Source organism: Ixodes scapularis, unplaced genomic scaffold, assembly GCF_016920785.2.
Source record: "Ixodes scapularis isolate PalLabHiFi unplaced genomic scaffold, ASM1692078v2 PGA_scaffold3__209_contigs__length_174095766, whole genome shotgun sequence".
Lineage (NCBI taxonomy): Eukaryota > Metazoa > Arthropoda > Arachnida > Ixodida > Ixodidae > Ixodes > Ixodes scapularis.
The window spans coordinates 100,150,345-100,164,470 of record NW_024609868.1 but is presented as its reverse complement, the minus strand read 5'-3'; the positions used below and the strand labels follow the sequence as shown (position 1 = coordinate 100,164,470).

Below are 14,126 nucleotides of genomic sequence, written 5' to 3'. Positions count from 1 at the left end.
AAGCTTTGGGGTGCATTATATGGGAAAAAAGTTGTAAGACGACACATTTTTTTAGAGTTATTCACAACCTCTTGCGAGTTGTCTTGTCCATCGTAGGTAAAGGTGCTTTTCGTATGCTCCGTTCACCCCTATGCTGACACTGCGGTGGAAGCTGTGCGCTCGGTGAAGCAGTCGCGCGTTGATGTTGTGCCACTTCACGACGCCCCCGCGAATACCCACGCGACGGAGTGAAGTCCGGTGATAAGAGGGAGGCGGTTCACTCGTCCCAAGAGCACGAAGCTACAATCGCATTATCAGTTTATAGGTGAATGGATTATACGAAATACATTTGGAAACGGCTAAAAGCGTGCAAAGAAGGCTCACTTCGAGAAGTTAAGTCAGGGAAGCGCAAACACGCAGATATAGCCACTGGTTCATTGGGGAATTTTTGATTGGATTGGAAAACCTTTATTGTTCGCAAGAGTTACAGGTGGGTATGCTGATCTTGCTAGGTGGCCGTCAATGGAGACTTGCGGCGACCTCTTGGGCTCTAGTCACGGCCTGGACTTCGGTTTCCAGGTCGGAGCTGAGCAGCAAGTTCTCCCACGGGCCCGGGTGCGCGAGCCTCTGGAGCGATAATGGTGGGGGATCTGTCGGACAGTCCCAAAAGATGTGGTCTACGGTAGCTTTGCCGCCGCATTTGCTGCAATCGGGTTTAAATCTATCTGGGTATGCATGGCTTAAGACCGCGGGGTTAGGAAGAGTTTTAGTTTGCAGTTGTCTCCATAGTAGCTCCTGTTCTTTGGTTAAAATCTTATGCGGGGGTGGGAAAGTTAGCCTTTCGAGCCTGTAGTGTTGAGTGATCTCGTGGTAGGTTTTAAGGCAGTCTCCTGTCAATCTGACGTCCGAGTCAGCATCCACAGCTCGGCCGGTAGATCCTCGAGCTTTATCGTGGGCTGCCTCGTTCCCCGGGTTTGACGAGTGAGCCGGCACCCAGACCAATTCGACGTCTTGCCTGTCTTTCGGGTAATTCTTGAGAATTCCGAAGGAGATGGGAGATATGCGGCCCTTGGTGAAATTGCCAATGGCCGCTTTTGAATCACTGACAATCACCCTCACTTGCGGGCTTGTCAGCGCCAAGGCGATTGCCGCTTCTTCGCCAATTTCGGATGAGTTTGTAGGTACAGTCGCGTTTGCTACCAGTTGGCCCTCCTCGGTCACCGCGGCGATCTCGTACGCATTTTTGGGGGTCGGATAAGCGGCCGCGTCCACGTAGACGACGTCCGTTCGGCCTTCGAGTTTCTTGGCTAGGGCTTGCGCCCGGGCCCTGCGTCTGCCCTCGTGGTGGACGGGGTGCATGTTTTTCGGTAAGGGTTTTACCGTGATTGTCTTTCTGACGTTGGACGGGATTTTGCGGGTGCCCGCGTCGAGTGGTGCCGCGTTTATTCCCAGTCTTCTCAGGACCACTCTACCTGCATTGGTGCGAGCGAGCCTGAGCTCTTGCATTCTCCGATGGGCCTCAGTCAGCTCGTCTACCGTGTTATGTAGGCCGAGCTGCAGTAGCTTGTCGGTGGAGGTATTGATGGGTAGACCTAGGGTTGCCTTATAGGCCTGCCTGAGGAGTCCTTCGATTTTGAGTTTCTCGGCGTTGTATAATCGTAGATAGGGGAGGGCGTAGGTCATTATACTGATGATAAAGGCCTGCACCAATCGGCATAGATCGTTTTCCTTAACGCCTCTTCTCCTGTTCGCTATGCGTCGGATCAGTCTAATGGTCTGGTGGACCGAGACGTTTAGCTTTTCGATGACTTGGGTAATATTTCGGTTCTCTTGGATGATCATTCCAAGGATCCGGATGGAGTTAACTTGCTTAATGACTTTGCCTTGCACGTGTACGTTTATGTTGGCTGGCGAAGGGCTGGATTTCTGTCCCCTTGAAATGTCTCTTTTAATTAGGAGCTCCGATTTGGGATGAGAACATTCCATCCCTACCGCTTTGACGTAGGCTTCTATGGTATGGACTGCCCTTTGTAGGGTCTCTTCTATCTCCCCATCATTTCCTGTTGTGATCCAGAGGGTGATATCGTCTGCATATAAGCCTCGAGTTGCTTCGGTAATTCTACGAGTGCAAGATTAAATAGAAACGGCGAGAATACCGAGCCCTGTGGGGTTCCCCGACACCCCATGCGAAAGGGATCCGAGATCGTCCCGCCGATCGATATTTTTGCCGTCCTCTCGTCCAGAAACGATCTTACGTAGTTGAAGGTTCGGGATCCTGGATTTAACCTCGATAGGTTAGTGAGGATGGCCTCATGTGACACGTTGTCAAAGGCCTTGTTTAAGTCCAATCGGAGGATGGCTCTCGTGTTCGAGCTTTTGGGGATCACTTCTTCACTAAGTTGAAGCACGACATCCTGCGTGGACAGGTGGGCTCTAAATCCCAGCATGGAGGGGGGTAGGAGGTTGTTATCCTCCTCATATCCTTGGAGTCTGTTTAGAACCACGTGCTCCATGAGCTTCCCTAGGCAAGATGTAAGGGAGATAGGTCTTAGGTTTTCGGTTATTAGCTTCTTGCCTGGTTTAGGTATAAAGATGATTCTGGCGTGTTTCCATTCTAGGGGGATTTCGCCATCCTGTCAGTACTTGTTGATTAGGTCAGTTAGGGCCATCACTGACGTAAGGTCTAGATTTCTCAACATCTTGTTTGTGACGCCGTCGGGCACCGAGGCTGAGGTTGTTTTAAGTTGGCTTATGGCTTGCCATACTTCCGCTGTGCTAAATTCCTGGTCTAATTCTGGGTTTGGCTCACCCTCGTACAAGGGAAGGGGGTCGGTGGACTGCGTGGTGTTTAGGTATCTATCCTTGAGTTCTTTGATTAAGTCTTCTGTGTCGCCTTCATGTTGGTGCACCATTTGAGCGAGTCTATTGCGTTGCGCCGTTTTGGTCTGTGTGGGGTCGAGTAAATATCGTAGCAAAAGCTACGTATTTTTCTTACCCAGATGCCCGTTCACGCTGTCGCCTACCTGCCCCCACTACTGTCTTTCAAGCTCGAACGCGTAATCTTCAATTTTTCTTTCTGGCTGTGTTATCCTCTTTCTCAGGGTGCGGTTGTGTTTTTGCTTTTTCCACCTTGGTTGTAAGCTAACGTGGGCTTCCCACATGTGTTTCAATTTTGGGTCGGTCGTGTGTTGCGAGGTTATCGCTTCTGTTTCTTCTGTGGTGGCTTTTACGTCTTCTATCAGGGCGCGAGTCCACTCATTCATGTTGCCGATTTCCTTTGAAGTGGTTTTGTTCCTAATTTTACGGAAGTTGTCCCAATCCGTTAGTCTCGTTTTTAACAAAGGCTGTTTAAACGGGGCCGTCTGGAAGGTCGTTTCCACTATATAGTGGTCACTTCCCAACGTGAGGCCCGTATTTGTCCATGTGGCTGAGTTAATGTTTTTACTCAGGGCAAGATCGGGGACCATGTCCGTGCTGACGCTATTGCCGATCCTAGTAGGTTCTTTGACGTCGTTAAGGATCGTCATACCCACGTCTTGTATAGATTTCCAAAGCGCCGTTCCTTTGATATGCGCTTTCCGGTAGCCCCAGGCAGGGTGGTGCGCGTTGAAATCGCCTACCACTACGAGTTGAGATTTCCATGCAAGTTTTACGGCCTTACGGATAATGTCGGAGGTTGCTTTTGTTCTGTCCTTGGGTGAACTGTAGACGTTAAAAATGTAGACGTTTCCATCTCCCTTCTTACGCGGCGGGATTTCCGCTAGCGTGTGTTGGACCTTTGTGTCCTCGATTTCGTGTTGTATGGCCACGATGTTGCGTTGAACGAAAGTCGCGGTGACCGAGATTGTTTTTTTCGGGTCTGTGTTCAGGGGAATGAAAGGCGTGTAACCCGTTAATTTGATCGGACAACTGGCTTCTTGTAAAGCTATGACATCTGGTTTTTCGGATAGTTGCTGAATATGGAGCTGCAGATTGCCGCGTTTGTTTTTGTATCCCCTGCAGTTCCACTGCCAGACCTTAATCTCCTGAGGTCCAGGGGCCATATTGAATTGTTTGAGGAAGGTTACATGGTAGTTTCTGCACGAGCATTTGCACGGTCGCTTCTAGGGCCGCGAGGCGGTCGAGTGCCGTGAGGGGTTGTAATATTTGTTGGAGGGTTTCTCCGACTAGTCTGAGACTGTCTTTGGTTTCTTGGTTGTCTTTTTCAAGTTGATCGACCCTTTCGTCTTTTCGCATAGGTGCCTGAGAGGTGACGGTGGTTTTTAGTTTGAGCTGCGGCTCACCGTCTGGGGATGCCTCGGCTACTCTCTTAGCGTTAGCGTCTAGGTCCGTCGAGGTCTGTCTCTTTAGCGTTCCGCGGTTAGCGTCCGCATCCATCGCATTGTTGGTTGCGATTTGGGTAGGAGTAGGTGGAGCCGATTTTGCGGCTGCCGGTGTGTTGAGGGGGATAGAATTGGGACCTGTTTTGACAAGCTTTTCCAGCTCATCTAGTCGCCTACGGAGTGCAGCATTTTCCTCTTTCAGTTTTCTAGTTTGCTCCAGAAACTAGCGCTTCCCAGCGTTCGCCTGAAAGACCCTGGATGCCCAGCTCACCTGTTTGTCGGCGTTCTGGGTGGTGCTGTTGCCTCTTGAGGAGGGAGGTTTCTTGCGCTCGGTGCTCTTGCTTCTCGAGCTGTTTCTTCCGCGGTCGTCCAGGGGTGGGTAGGAAGTAGACCGGTTCCTCAACCGACTTTCGCTGCGGCGTTGGCCCGACGAGAGTGTTCTGGATCTTGAGTGCCGCCCGGGGTTGTCGTCGTCTTCCGACGAGAGCAGGGAGTACCGACCTCCAGTCGGAGGCCCCTTGGCCTGGAGTTTCTTGCGTTTCTCGACGAAACGGTGCTTACAGTTACGGCTTCCAGTAACGTGCGGACGTTCGCAGATGATGCACTTGGCCTCGCAGCTGAGGGGCTCACCCGCCTCCGGTGGCGGGTGCTCCTCTCCGCAGCGATGGCAGCGTTGGCTTTTCGGTCGGTAGCACACGTCGGCTCGGTGTCCGACCCTGCGACAGTTGAGGCATGTTTCAAGCCGTTCTTTAAACGGATGAGAAGTGAAGAGGCCTGCTTGGAAAATCATTTCCTTCGGCGGTTTGATGCCCTCGAAAGTGATGACGGCCGCACTGGAGCGTCCCATGCGGCGTGCGTTGACGATGGGGAGTTCTGGATTTTCCGTGATGCAGTAATGGAGAATTTCGTCGGGAGTCTCGTTGCCGAGGGCTCCGCAAATCACCACTCTTACGGATTGTTCTGACGTGGGGAAGTACGCCGTGACTGGGTACTCTTGGTTGTTCATTGCGAACCCTGGCAGGCTCCGATAGGCATCTGCTCGTTCTTTCACGGGAGCGCTGATCGTGAAAGTGTTGTTGTAGGGGTTGATTCGCAACCTGTCCTTCGCGAAGGTTTCTTGAGGCGGGAGGTTGAGCTGCTCGCAGATCGCCTTGAGTAACTGTCCCGGGGTAGCCATGCGGAGGTTTAGGTTACTCGGCCTGACCACGACCTTGCGGTCGTCTTCCTGTAGGCGTGGGAGGGGTGGTCTTCTACGTCTGGTTGACGGTTTGTTGTGGTTGGTGACAAGTGAGGACTTGCCTGTCTGTTGGGCGGGCCCGGGGGTGGTCGATCCGGCCTCCGGCTGCGTTAGGCATAGCCGTTCTTCTTTTTTCCGGATCCGGGTTTGGCGTGCTCTTTCATATTTTCCGCTGATAATACTCCATCCCTCTTCGGAGAGGATTGCGGGGGTGATCGTCTCGCCTTCCACGGCGTATTGCATCCTGGCAGCAGCTTTCGTAGCCCGCGGGCACGGCGGCGGTCCTCAGGCAGAATTACGATCTCCGACGCCGGGATGGGGTGGCTGCTTCGGAGTTTTCAGGCTCCATGGCGAGGCAGAATCGGGGGCCAGGGCGTGCCTCGCGCCAGGCGAGGTAGAGGGCCTGCCGCGCCGAGCGCCGGCTTGATGTTTAGGTTAGCATCACGTTCTCGCGCGGAGCTCGGGGGAGTCGACTGCTCTCGCCGGAGGTTGAAGCGAGATTTCATTGGGGAAGGAAACATTTCTGGAGGCGTCTGCAACCCCTTTCCTTTCCTGGTTGCGTTTCTCCCCAGAAAACACCCGACCGACTTGCGTGGCAATGCGCGCGGCAATTCGTGCTCTTCTGGTGTTATGGAACAATACTCTTCGAGAAAAATATCCGGTAATGCTTCGACCAGAGCACTTCAGAAAAAGCAAATCGAGCGTGTCGGAGTTAGAAGTTTTAAGTATTTCATCAACCATGTGCGAAATGCATTCTGGAAGGAGAGGTCTCCTTCGCCAAAGGCCAGATAAAGGGGAGTTTAGCACATCTCACAGAAGAGAGCTGCCATGATTCGGCCAACCGAAATGGACAATTTCTCCAAAATCGAGACGACGCATTTACATCAGTCACTAACTTCACTATTGAATTAAGAGCGACACCACTGAGCTGTCTGTTTGAGTCATGTCTTAAGAAGCTATACATTATGTTTAACACTCCCGTCGTCCCGCGCACTAATTACTGCCTAGAAAGTAATTTAATTACTTTTCAAACGTAATTGTAACGTAATTTAAGTAATTTCAGTCTGTTATAATTTGTAATGTAATTTAGCTACATTTGTATATTTCTGATGAAAGTAATGAGTGATGTAATTTAATTGCTTTTGAACAGTAATTTTTCCAACTTGTGACACAAACGGCTAGCTTTTTCCGGCTTAACAACCTCCAATCTTGTCGAGAAATATTTACTTCAATTGCATGAACTATCAATTTAATTTATGTTGATATCCGTAGCATCCGTGAGCACTGGCACAAATTCCAACCAGCTATTAATTCCGTGTTTTCAATAACTCACGCATTTTTTCTAACAGAAATCAATATTTTAATGAAAGTGCGGACCAGTTTTCCGTACCGGATTCAAAATAATTTTTGATTCTCGGGACAAGAGGCGCAGGGGTTGTATCAAACGTTTTTAATGCGAAAGCATTAACTGGTACCATGGAGCGAGCCGACGTCATCACTTATGAAGCCGCGCCAAACGGAAACAGAACTCCTTTCTCCAAGTGAAGCCGCGATATGGTGGCTTCCAGCTTTAAAGTTACGCGAAAAGCCTAGCCCAAAGGGTACCTACTTTCTCCGATTCCAAAGGAGCGGAGTGAAGCCGATATTCGATTGACTTCGGCTTCGATCCCAGTGGCCGGCGCGCGTCATAGTGTCAAAGAAATATATGCTTCCACTGGATCCTGCGCGTCAGTTTAGACTACCGCCGCCTCATGGCGTTGCATGTGCCCGCCGCCAGCGCGCCGGTAACACGAAGCGTCTCGCCGCCGAGTGAGGCAGCGGCTGTACGCCGCAGGTCAGATCAGCGAGGAAAGCGCGCGCTCGGCCGTCGGCGCAAGTACGACGCGCACGAAATAAGGAAGCGGAAGAACCACATGCATGCTTTCGCATTCACAACTCATAAGAAGTGCTTAGGTGTACCTCGAACCTTTTTTTGAAATAATTTTTTATTACAGTTTGCGTTTTGGTAACTTGAATGATCCAGGGTTAAGCAGTATCGCGATACAAATGTATCGCGATAGTATTTCAGAAATACATTTTTTATCTGTATTTCTGTATCTTGATACAATTCTTTCACCAGTATCTGTATTCCTGTATCAAAATACATATGGAATGTTTCTTTGTATCGCAATACAATCAGGGTAAAATGTATTTCGATACACTTCTTAAGAAATGCTCCCCCCCCCCCCCCCCGCGAAAAAAACAGAAATCCGAACGCATCTATTTCTTATTTTGTTTGTTTACTTCTGAGGTGCTACGTCAACGAGATACTGGGGCATTGTTACCATGCCGACCGAGGTTCCCTCCGATTCTCCGAACTATTTTTCTATGCGTAATCTTCTCTCCTCTGAGAAGCGTTGCGTAGTCGGGGGCTCGAACCAGGTGGCGTGCCAGGAGTGGAGTGAGAGCATCTTCTAGCGCAGGTCCTTAGGTAGGAATTTCTTGAGTCATTGTTTGCTGGCATCCAATGCCCACGGCTAACCACCTCTCTTGCCTTAGGATACATACTACACACTACACCCAGCCGACAAAGCTGAGTCACAGTCCGTTGCAGCACGAGCCTGGCGGGGGTTGACTTGAAATAGATAGGATGACTCACGCAGTGAAGTTCAACACATATTCGAAGGCATTTGCGGCTGCGCCCTTAATATTGCACGGTTCAAGGGTACGTCACCAGCCGACGTGAACGTGACCCGCTGCTCTGGTGATCTGAAACCCAGAAAGGAGGCCAGACGTGGCTTTGCTGTGCCGACCCAGACTTCGTACACCTGCAACTCGTCTTGAGCGCGCTGTTTCTCGAAGGGCTCGCACCTGTGCCGGCAATATCAGGTTGCAATCCACGAGGCCTCTGTTTGGATGATGCTAGGTGGAACTTGAGGACCGCAATCCATGCGTCGGTGGCGGAGGGTCGGCAGGAAGGAGCGTCACAACAGGAATGCCACCGTATCGTTTTTTCAGCCGTAACAGAAGATAAGGCATGTGTTCCAGAATGTTTCAGGTGGTTCACTATTCTCGAAAATTTCAAATTCGCCTGCATGACCTTCAATAAGGTAACCTACAACGAAAGTACGTATTGTTATTTCATGCAGCAACGTCGTAAAGTTTCATGGTCAAGGCGACATCTACAGATCAAGAATACCAGTTCATCCCACCCTGACATCATGTGATCAATGTTGGCAGGGGCGTCCTTATTGGACAGGGGCGTTGTGACCTTTTGATGGGATTTAGGATGATATATAATTTATTTAGAGGTGAAAGTCTTTTCGCATCCCTCGTCAGACAGACAGGATGTCAGGGAAGGAACCGCGGACAGTCCTTGATGGAACGTTTTTTAAGCCCATTGAAGACTCCTCCTCGTCTGAAACCACTACCTTCAAGGCAAAGTGCCAAGCCTACGGGAAAGTAATTTCGGGTTCAAACGCTTCCACTTCCAACTTCAAGCTTCATCTCAAATGGCGGCTCAAACAAATTCGAAAAATGTATAGCAGTATCAGTATTTCTGTATCTGTATTTCTTCCCTCCCTAAAATTTATTCCTGTATTTGTATTTCCAAATATTTTTTGCCTCTATTTAAAATGTATGTCTGATACGTATCGCGATACACGTTTTCAGATATTTTTCAGTATCAGTATTTTAGCTACTCTTTTAATCTATCCCAGTATTTGTATTTCTAAATACATTTTTGAGTATTTCTGCCCAACCCTGCTTGAATCTATAGCACGGTGTGTAGCTGCATCGGTTTCTAGTCGATACTTTGCTTGCTTTTTATCATCTCCTCTCAAAAGAAGTTACTGAATTTTTAGCCGAGCACCAAGAGTGTTTGTATGCTTTGTCAGATAAAGCTTTCTTTTGTCTAGTATGATATTTTTAGATTGAGTTACTGAAGTCTTTGCAGTCCCTTTTTTGCGTATCTCAACGTTCTTGTCAGATCATGGCATCGAGCAGGCAATTCTCGCTCCTACAACGAAGTAACTGTTTAGTGCAATTTAGTTATCTCCCGATAAACCAGATTAATTTGAAATCGCATTGTCAAAAAAAAATCCGCAGCAGACATAGCTCCAGAATATCGGACAATGACTTTGAGGCGTGCCACATAGAATTTCTGACGTTATACAAAAAATAATGCACAACAGGATGCATCAGATAAACCTGGTGATGACCAAAAACTTGGTAATTATATATCTACCTATTACTTTCACACAAATTCACTCGAACATCTAGCACTCGTTTGTTCATCTGTTTAAGAGGTTCTATGAGACTGACCAAATATATTCATAAAAAAACTGTTATGGCTAAATAACGATATATTATCTGCCATATAGTTAAAAAAAATACTTCGAAAGAATGCCGTCGATCACCGCAGAGGCCAACCTTCATGTCTTACCAAAACGATTCCGAACAAACTAAGCGCCCTAATTCTTTCAACAAAACGTCCTTATTTCAGAAAAAAAAAGAATAAAAAAAAAAAACAATAGATTTTTGAAATAATCTCGCGTAATCCTGATGATTGATTATTTAATTACGCGGTATTTCTTTCCACCATCTACAAGGAAATGCTTTTAATGTTTTTCTTGAACATTCAATAACTTTTCCGCAAAATTTGCAGGCAAAGACCGACGAAATGTGACATCAGTTTCTCCCCTCTCCAACTCAAACATAGGTGTGCATTTCTTCCAGAAATGACACTTTCAGACCCTGAGACCATAACCTCTTATGAAAAACCGAACGAGTCCTAAGGATACGATGGGATGCACCTCAGCGAACTTCGTAGAAATTTCAACTGCATAAAATAGACACTTGCTATCTTCGACAAAATAATCAAATCTGGTTCATTTCCCATCAAATTCAAAACAGCCATCGTTAAACCTATTTTGAAAGGAAGAGAACAAAACCGAATAGAAAACTATTGATCAATATCTGTTTTTATGTCTGTAATTAAAATATTAAAAAAACCTTTATTTATATTACGATATCTTTCTTTATAGATAAATGAAGATAATGGTATCCTACCCAGTACGGATTTATTCCGGGGTGTGGTACCCATCTTCTCGAAGCTATTTCAGACGCCATAAATTTATGTTTTAAGCCTAATATGTTTAGTTGTGTATGTTCTCTCGACGTCTCCAAGGCGTTTGACACTTCAAATAAATCACTTCAGCGCAAAATTTCTTCGCTGGTTGTTTTTAATGGCCCCTCTTGGCGCTGTTAAAAAGATAGCTCTCTACAAGATCAAACAGAAATGGTTTCAATAGATGGAATGTGCAGCACCAAAATTTACCTAATGGAAGGTTTGCCACTGGGTTCGATTCTTAAACTTTTGCTCTTTAATTATTAAGTGAATGCCATGTATACTTCCATCTCAAGATGTACTAATATCGACATGCTGATGACACTCTTCTGCTAACGTGTCACCTTTATTTTCCTATAGGAATGAAAATAACACAGAAGCCCTACCTCGAAATAATACACAGGAATGCCAAATATCTAATCAATATAAACGTCACAGAAACAAGACTAGTTTGTTTTCACAATGGAAGACTATCATTTTAAACATTCCTCTTCTGCTTCAGGCATCAATATATATGCATCGCATGGCCACTATGGTCTAATTCCTTACTCAAACACCGTGAAATACTTCGGCATTATTTTTACTCTGATCTTTCATGGAAGTCGCATTTCACGAAACTATGTTTTAGGTTAAGGAGTTTTTCCAGCTTATTGCTTGTCATCAAGCCTTTTTCAGGCATTTAATATCCTAAAACTCATAGCTAACTCGTTAGCTATTTTCGGCAAGTGTTCCGGAACAGTGTTTTGCAACTGCTCCGGGTTATGGACAAAAAAGTCATCACTACCTTAAATGGAGTCGTTCGTAATGTCCCGAACTTACAACATCTTGTTCCGTTATTTTTCAAGCCCTCTTCATTCCCAGTTTTCAATATATTTGTTTTTAATTCGTCATACTCGCCCACTACTGCAATGATAAATTGAAAACACCCCGTTTAACATAACGCAATGGACGACTGGTCACTCGGTTTCTTGTTTCCACGTGTAATACACGTTATAGGAACCACATCTGACCTTAGCTATGTTCATCCGGTATAAAACTCGCCACCATCCAACTATGAAGACCTCACTTCGAAAAAGAAAATAAGAAAAGCTCTGCGACATCATACGTACTTAAACTGAACCCCTTAAACAGCATGATTTTTTTCTTCGTTGGTTGCAGTTTTTGTTAGATGCAATATACCCAGAAATTCTCCTTATTTCTGTCAACCTTTTTTAAACTCTATTTATGGCACACTTTGTCCTTTTATTTATTTTTTCTTACTTTGTGAAGTCACTTTTACTGTAAATGGCCGATGACTGATAGACATGTGGATAAAAGACTAGAGCATATTGATCATAATGATTGGTGCTCCAGAATATGTAGTGTTCGTGTTCAAAACACTTGACATTTTGTGTAGGGTGAGTAACCCCTCAAACTGACGAATATTTTTAAGACTGTGACAAAGCTGACCTGTTATTGTCTTTTCATTAGTACTTTTACTGGCACTGCACCGCTTAAGCTTTTTTTTTTCATAGTTCACTTGATGCTGCTGCGACGCTTAAGCCTTTTTTTTTCTAATACTTTCCTTGGTGCCACTATAACGTTTAAGTTATCTTTTCTTATTCCTTTACCTGATGCCACTTTAACTTCCAGGTTAGTCAAAGCCATCGGTGGCTTTGAAGGACCTGCACATTTCCACTATTCCCCAACTGTCACGATTGTGAACTGGAGAAGAAAAGAGAAGAAGACGAGAAGATGAATGAGGCGTGGTGTGTGACAAAGGAAGGAAGAAGAGGTGTGAAACGAGTATCAAGAGGAACGAGACAGCGCTGGTCTGGTGGACAACAGGGGCGACTTCGGCTACGCTCCGGAGAAAGCCCATCCGAGGCCCGCTCCCGGGTGTCTACCGTGAACCAACTCTGTCGTCAGAGAGCAAGATGGTGTTCTTCAGCAGGGAAAGAGACCTGCGAGCGCACACGAGCAGGGATACTTTAAGGTCGTGAGTGCCCGCGGCGGAGATTTGATAGTAGGGGACTAAATCTATACTTTGCCGTATGGTTGAGTATGCCTTTTGCTTTGTTTATTTATGTAAATAAATGTGAATCTGGTGAAATCTCGTAACCTGTTCGTCCTGTTTCTCTAATTTTGGGGTCCGTCTCGATTGAACGTGACACCAACCCCGGAAATAAATAATTAATAATAATAATAACAAAAGTAATAATAATAATCAATCAATCAATCTTTTTCATACAGTGCCCAGGAACAACCCTATGGTCTTGGTGCTGGTACACTGGTGGATAAAAAATACATTATACACATCTCCGCAGAAAAGAAGATACATATTTAAGCATAATACTAGGTAGTACGCGAGTAATTAGTAGAATAAAATAAAAACGAGACATTAACCGTAGACACGGAATGCAAGACCGTAGGACAAGTGCACAATCAGAAAGTACGCCATGGAGATGACGAAATTCAGAAATTACAGAGCCATTCAGCAATGATCATCCTGTACGGGCAAGTTTTTAATGGAAAGGACAAATGTCCTCTAACAAGGGTGGAAAATATCAAGTTTTTCAGAGCACCGATTCAAACGCTGTTGAATGTAACGCAATTTGTAATGTAGAAAAAATATACTTCTACGGATGTTGAACGGTTTTATAGCTTCAGGCATAATTCCAGACGACCTTAAAATAGCAATTGTATAGCCTTTATTTAAAAGTGGAGATCACGGTAAGGTCAAATGCTATCGGCCTACCTCGATCTTGCCTTCGATAACGAAGATTTTTGAGAAATATATTTTTATAACGATGACTGATTTTATGGATAAGTTTAATCTTTTTTCTCCACAGCAGTTTGGTTTTGTTATTGGAAAAGGCTCACAACCTCTTCTTGAGCAGTTCTCCGATCTGCTGAACACTGCCTTCGAAAACAATCCTGTTACGTGTGCGCTTTTCTTAGATGTTTCAAAAGCTTTCGACTCTCTGTCACACAATTAAAAAAAAAAATTCCTTAGCTTAGGTTTTAGAGGTCGATTTTATTCCCTGCTCAAAAACCTTCTGTCAAACCGAACACAGCTAGTTTCGGTATCTGGAAAATACAGTGTTAAAATATCTTTGAAATCTGGCGTACCTCAGGGGTCTGTGCTCTAGCCTCTCCTTTTTAATATTTATGTCAACGACTTTTGGCAGGTAGTGAAATACAGTAAGATATTCCTATATGCAGACGATAGCGGTCTAGTATCAAGTTATTTACATTATAGTAAGGCAGTAGAATTACCGCAGTTTGATTCAATTAAGATCATGGATTGGTTTTCAAGAAATGTCATTAGCGTCAACACGAAAAAAAACGCAACTAATGTGCTTTTCTAGTCCGCTTAAGAGAGTAATTTTAAACAAGCCAATACTTCTGCACACTTCAGACTGTGCTTCTTGTGAATGTGTGCCAGTAGACTACGTGAACACTACAAAATACTTAGGAATTTATTTTGACTCTGATTTAT

At 45.7% G+C, this 14,126-nt stretch overlaps 1 protein-coding gene across 1 annotated transcript; it reads right to left on the bottom strand.

Moving 5' to 3' along the window:
• Positions 1–498: 498 nt before the first annotated feature.
• Positions 499–1,965, bottom strand: LOC120844595. The gene has a single exon (XM_040216445.1). It carries the CDS (start codon positions 1,963–1,965, stop codon positions 499–501), a length of 1,467 nt encoding a protein of 488 aa, XP_040072379.1.
• Positions 1,966–14,126: the final 12,161 nt, after the last annotated feature.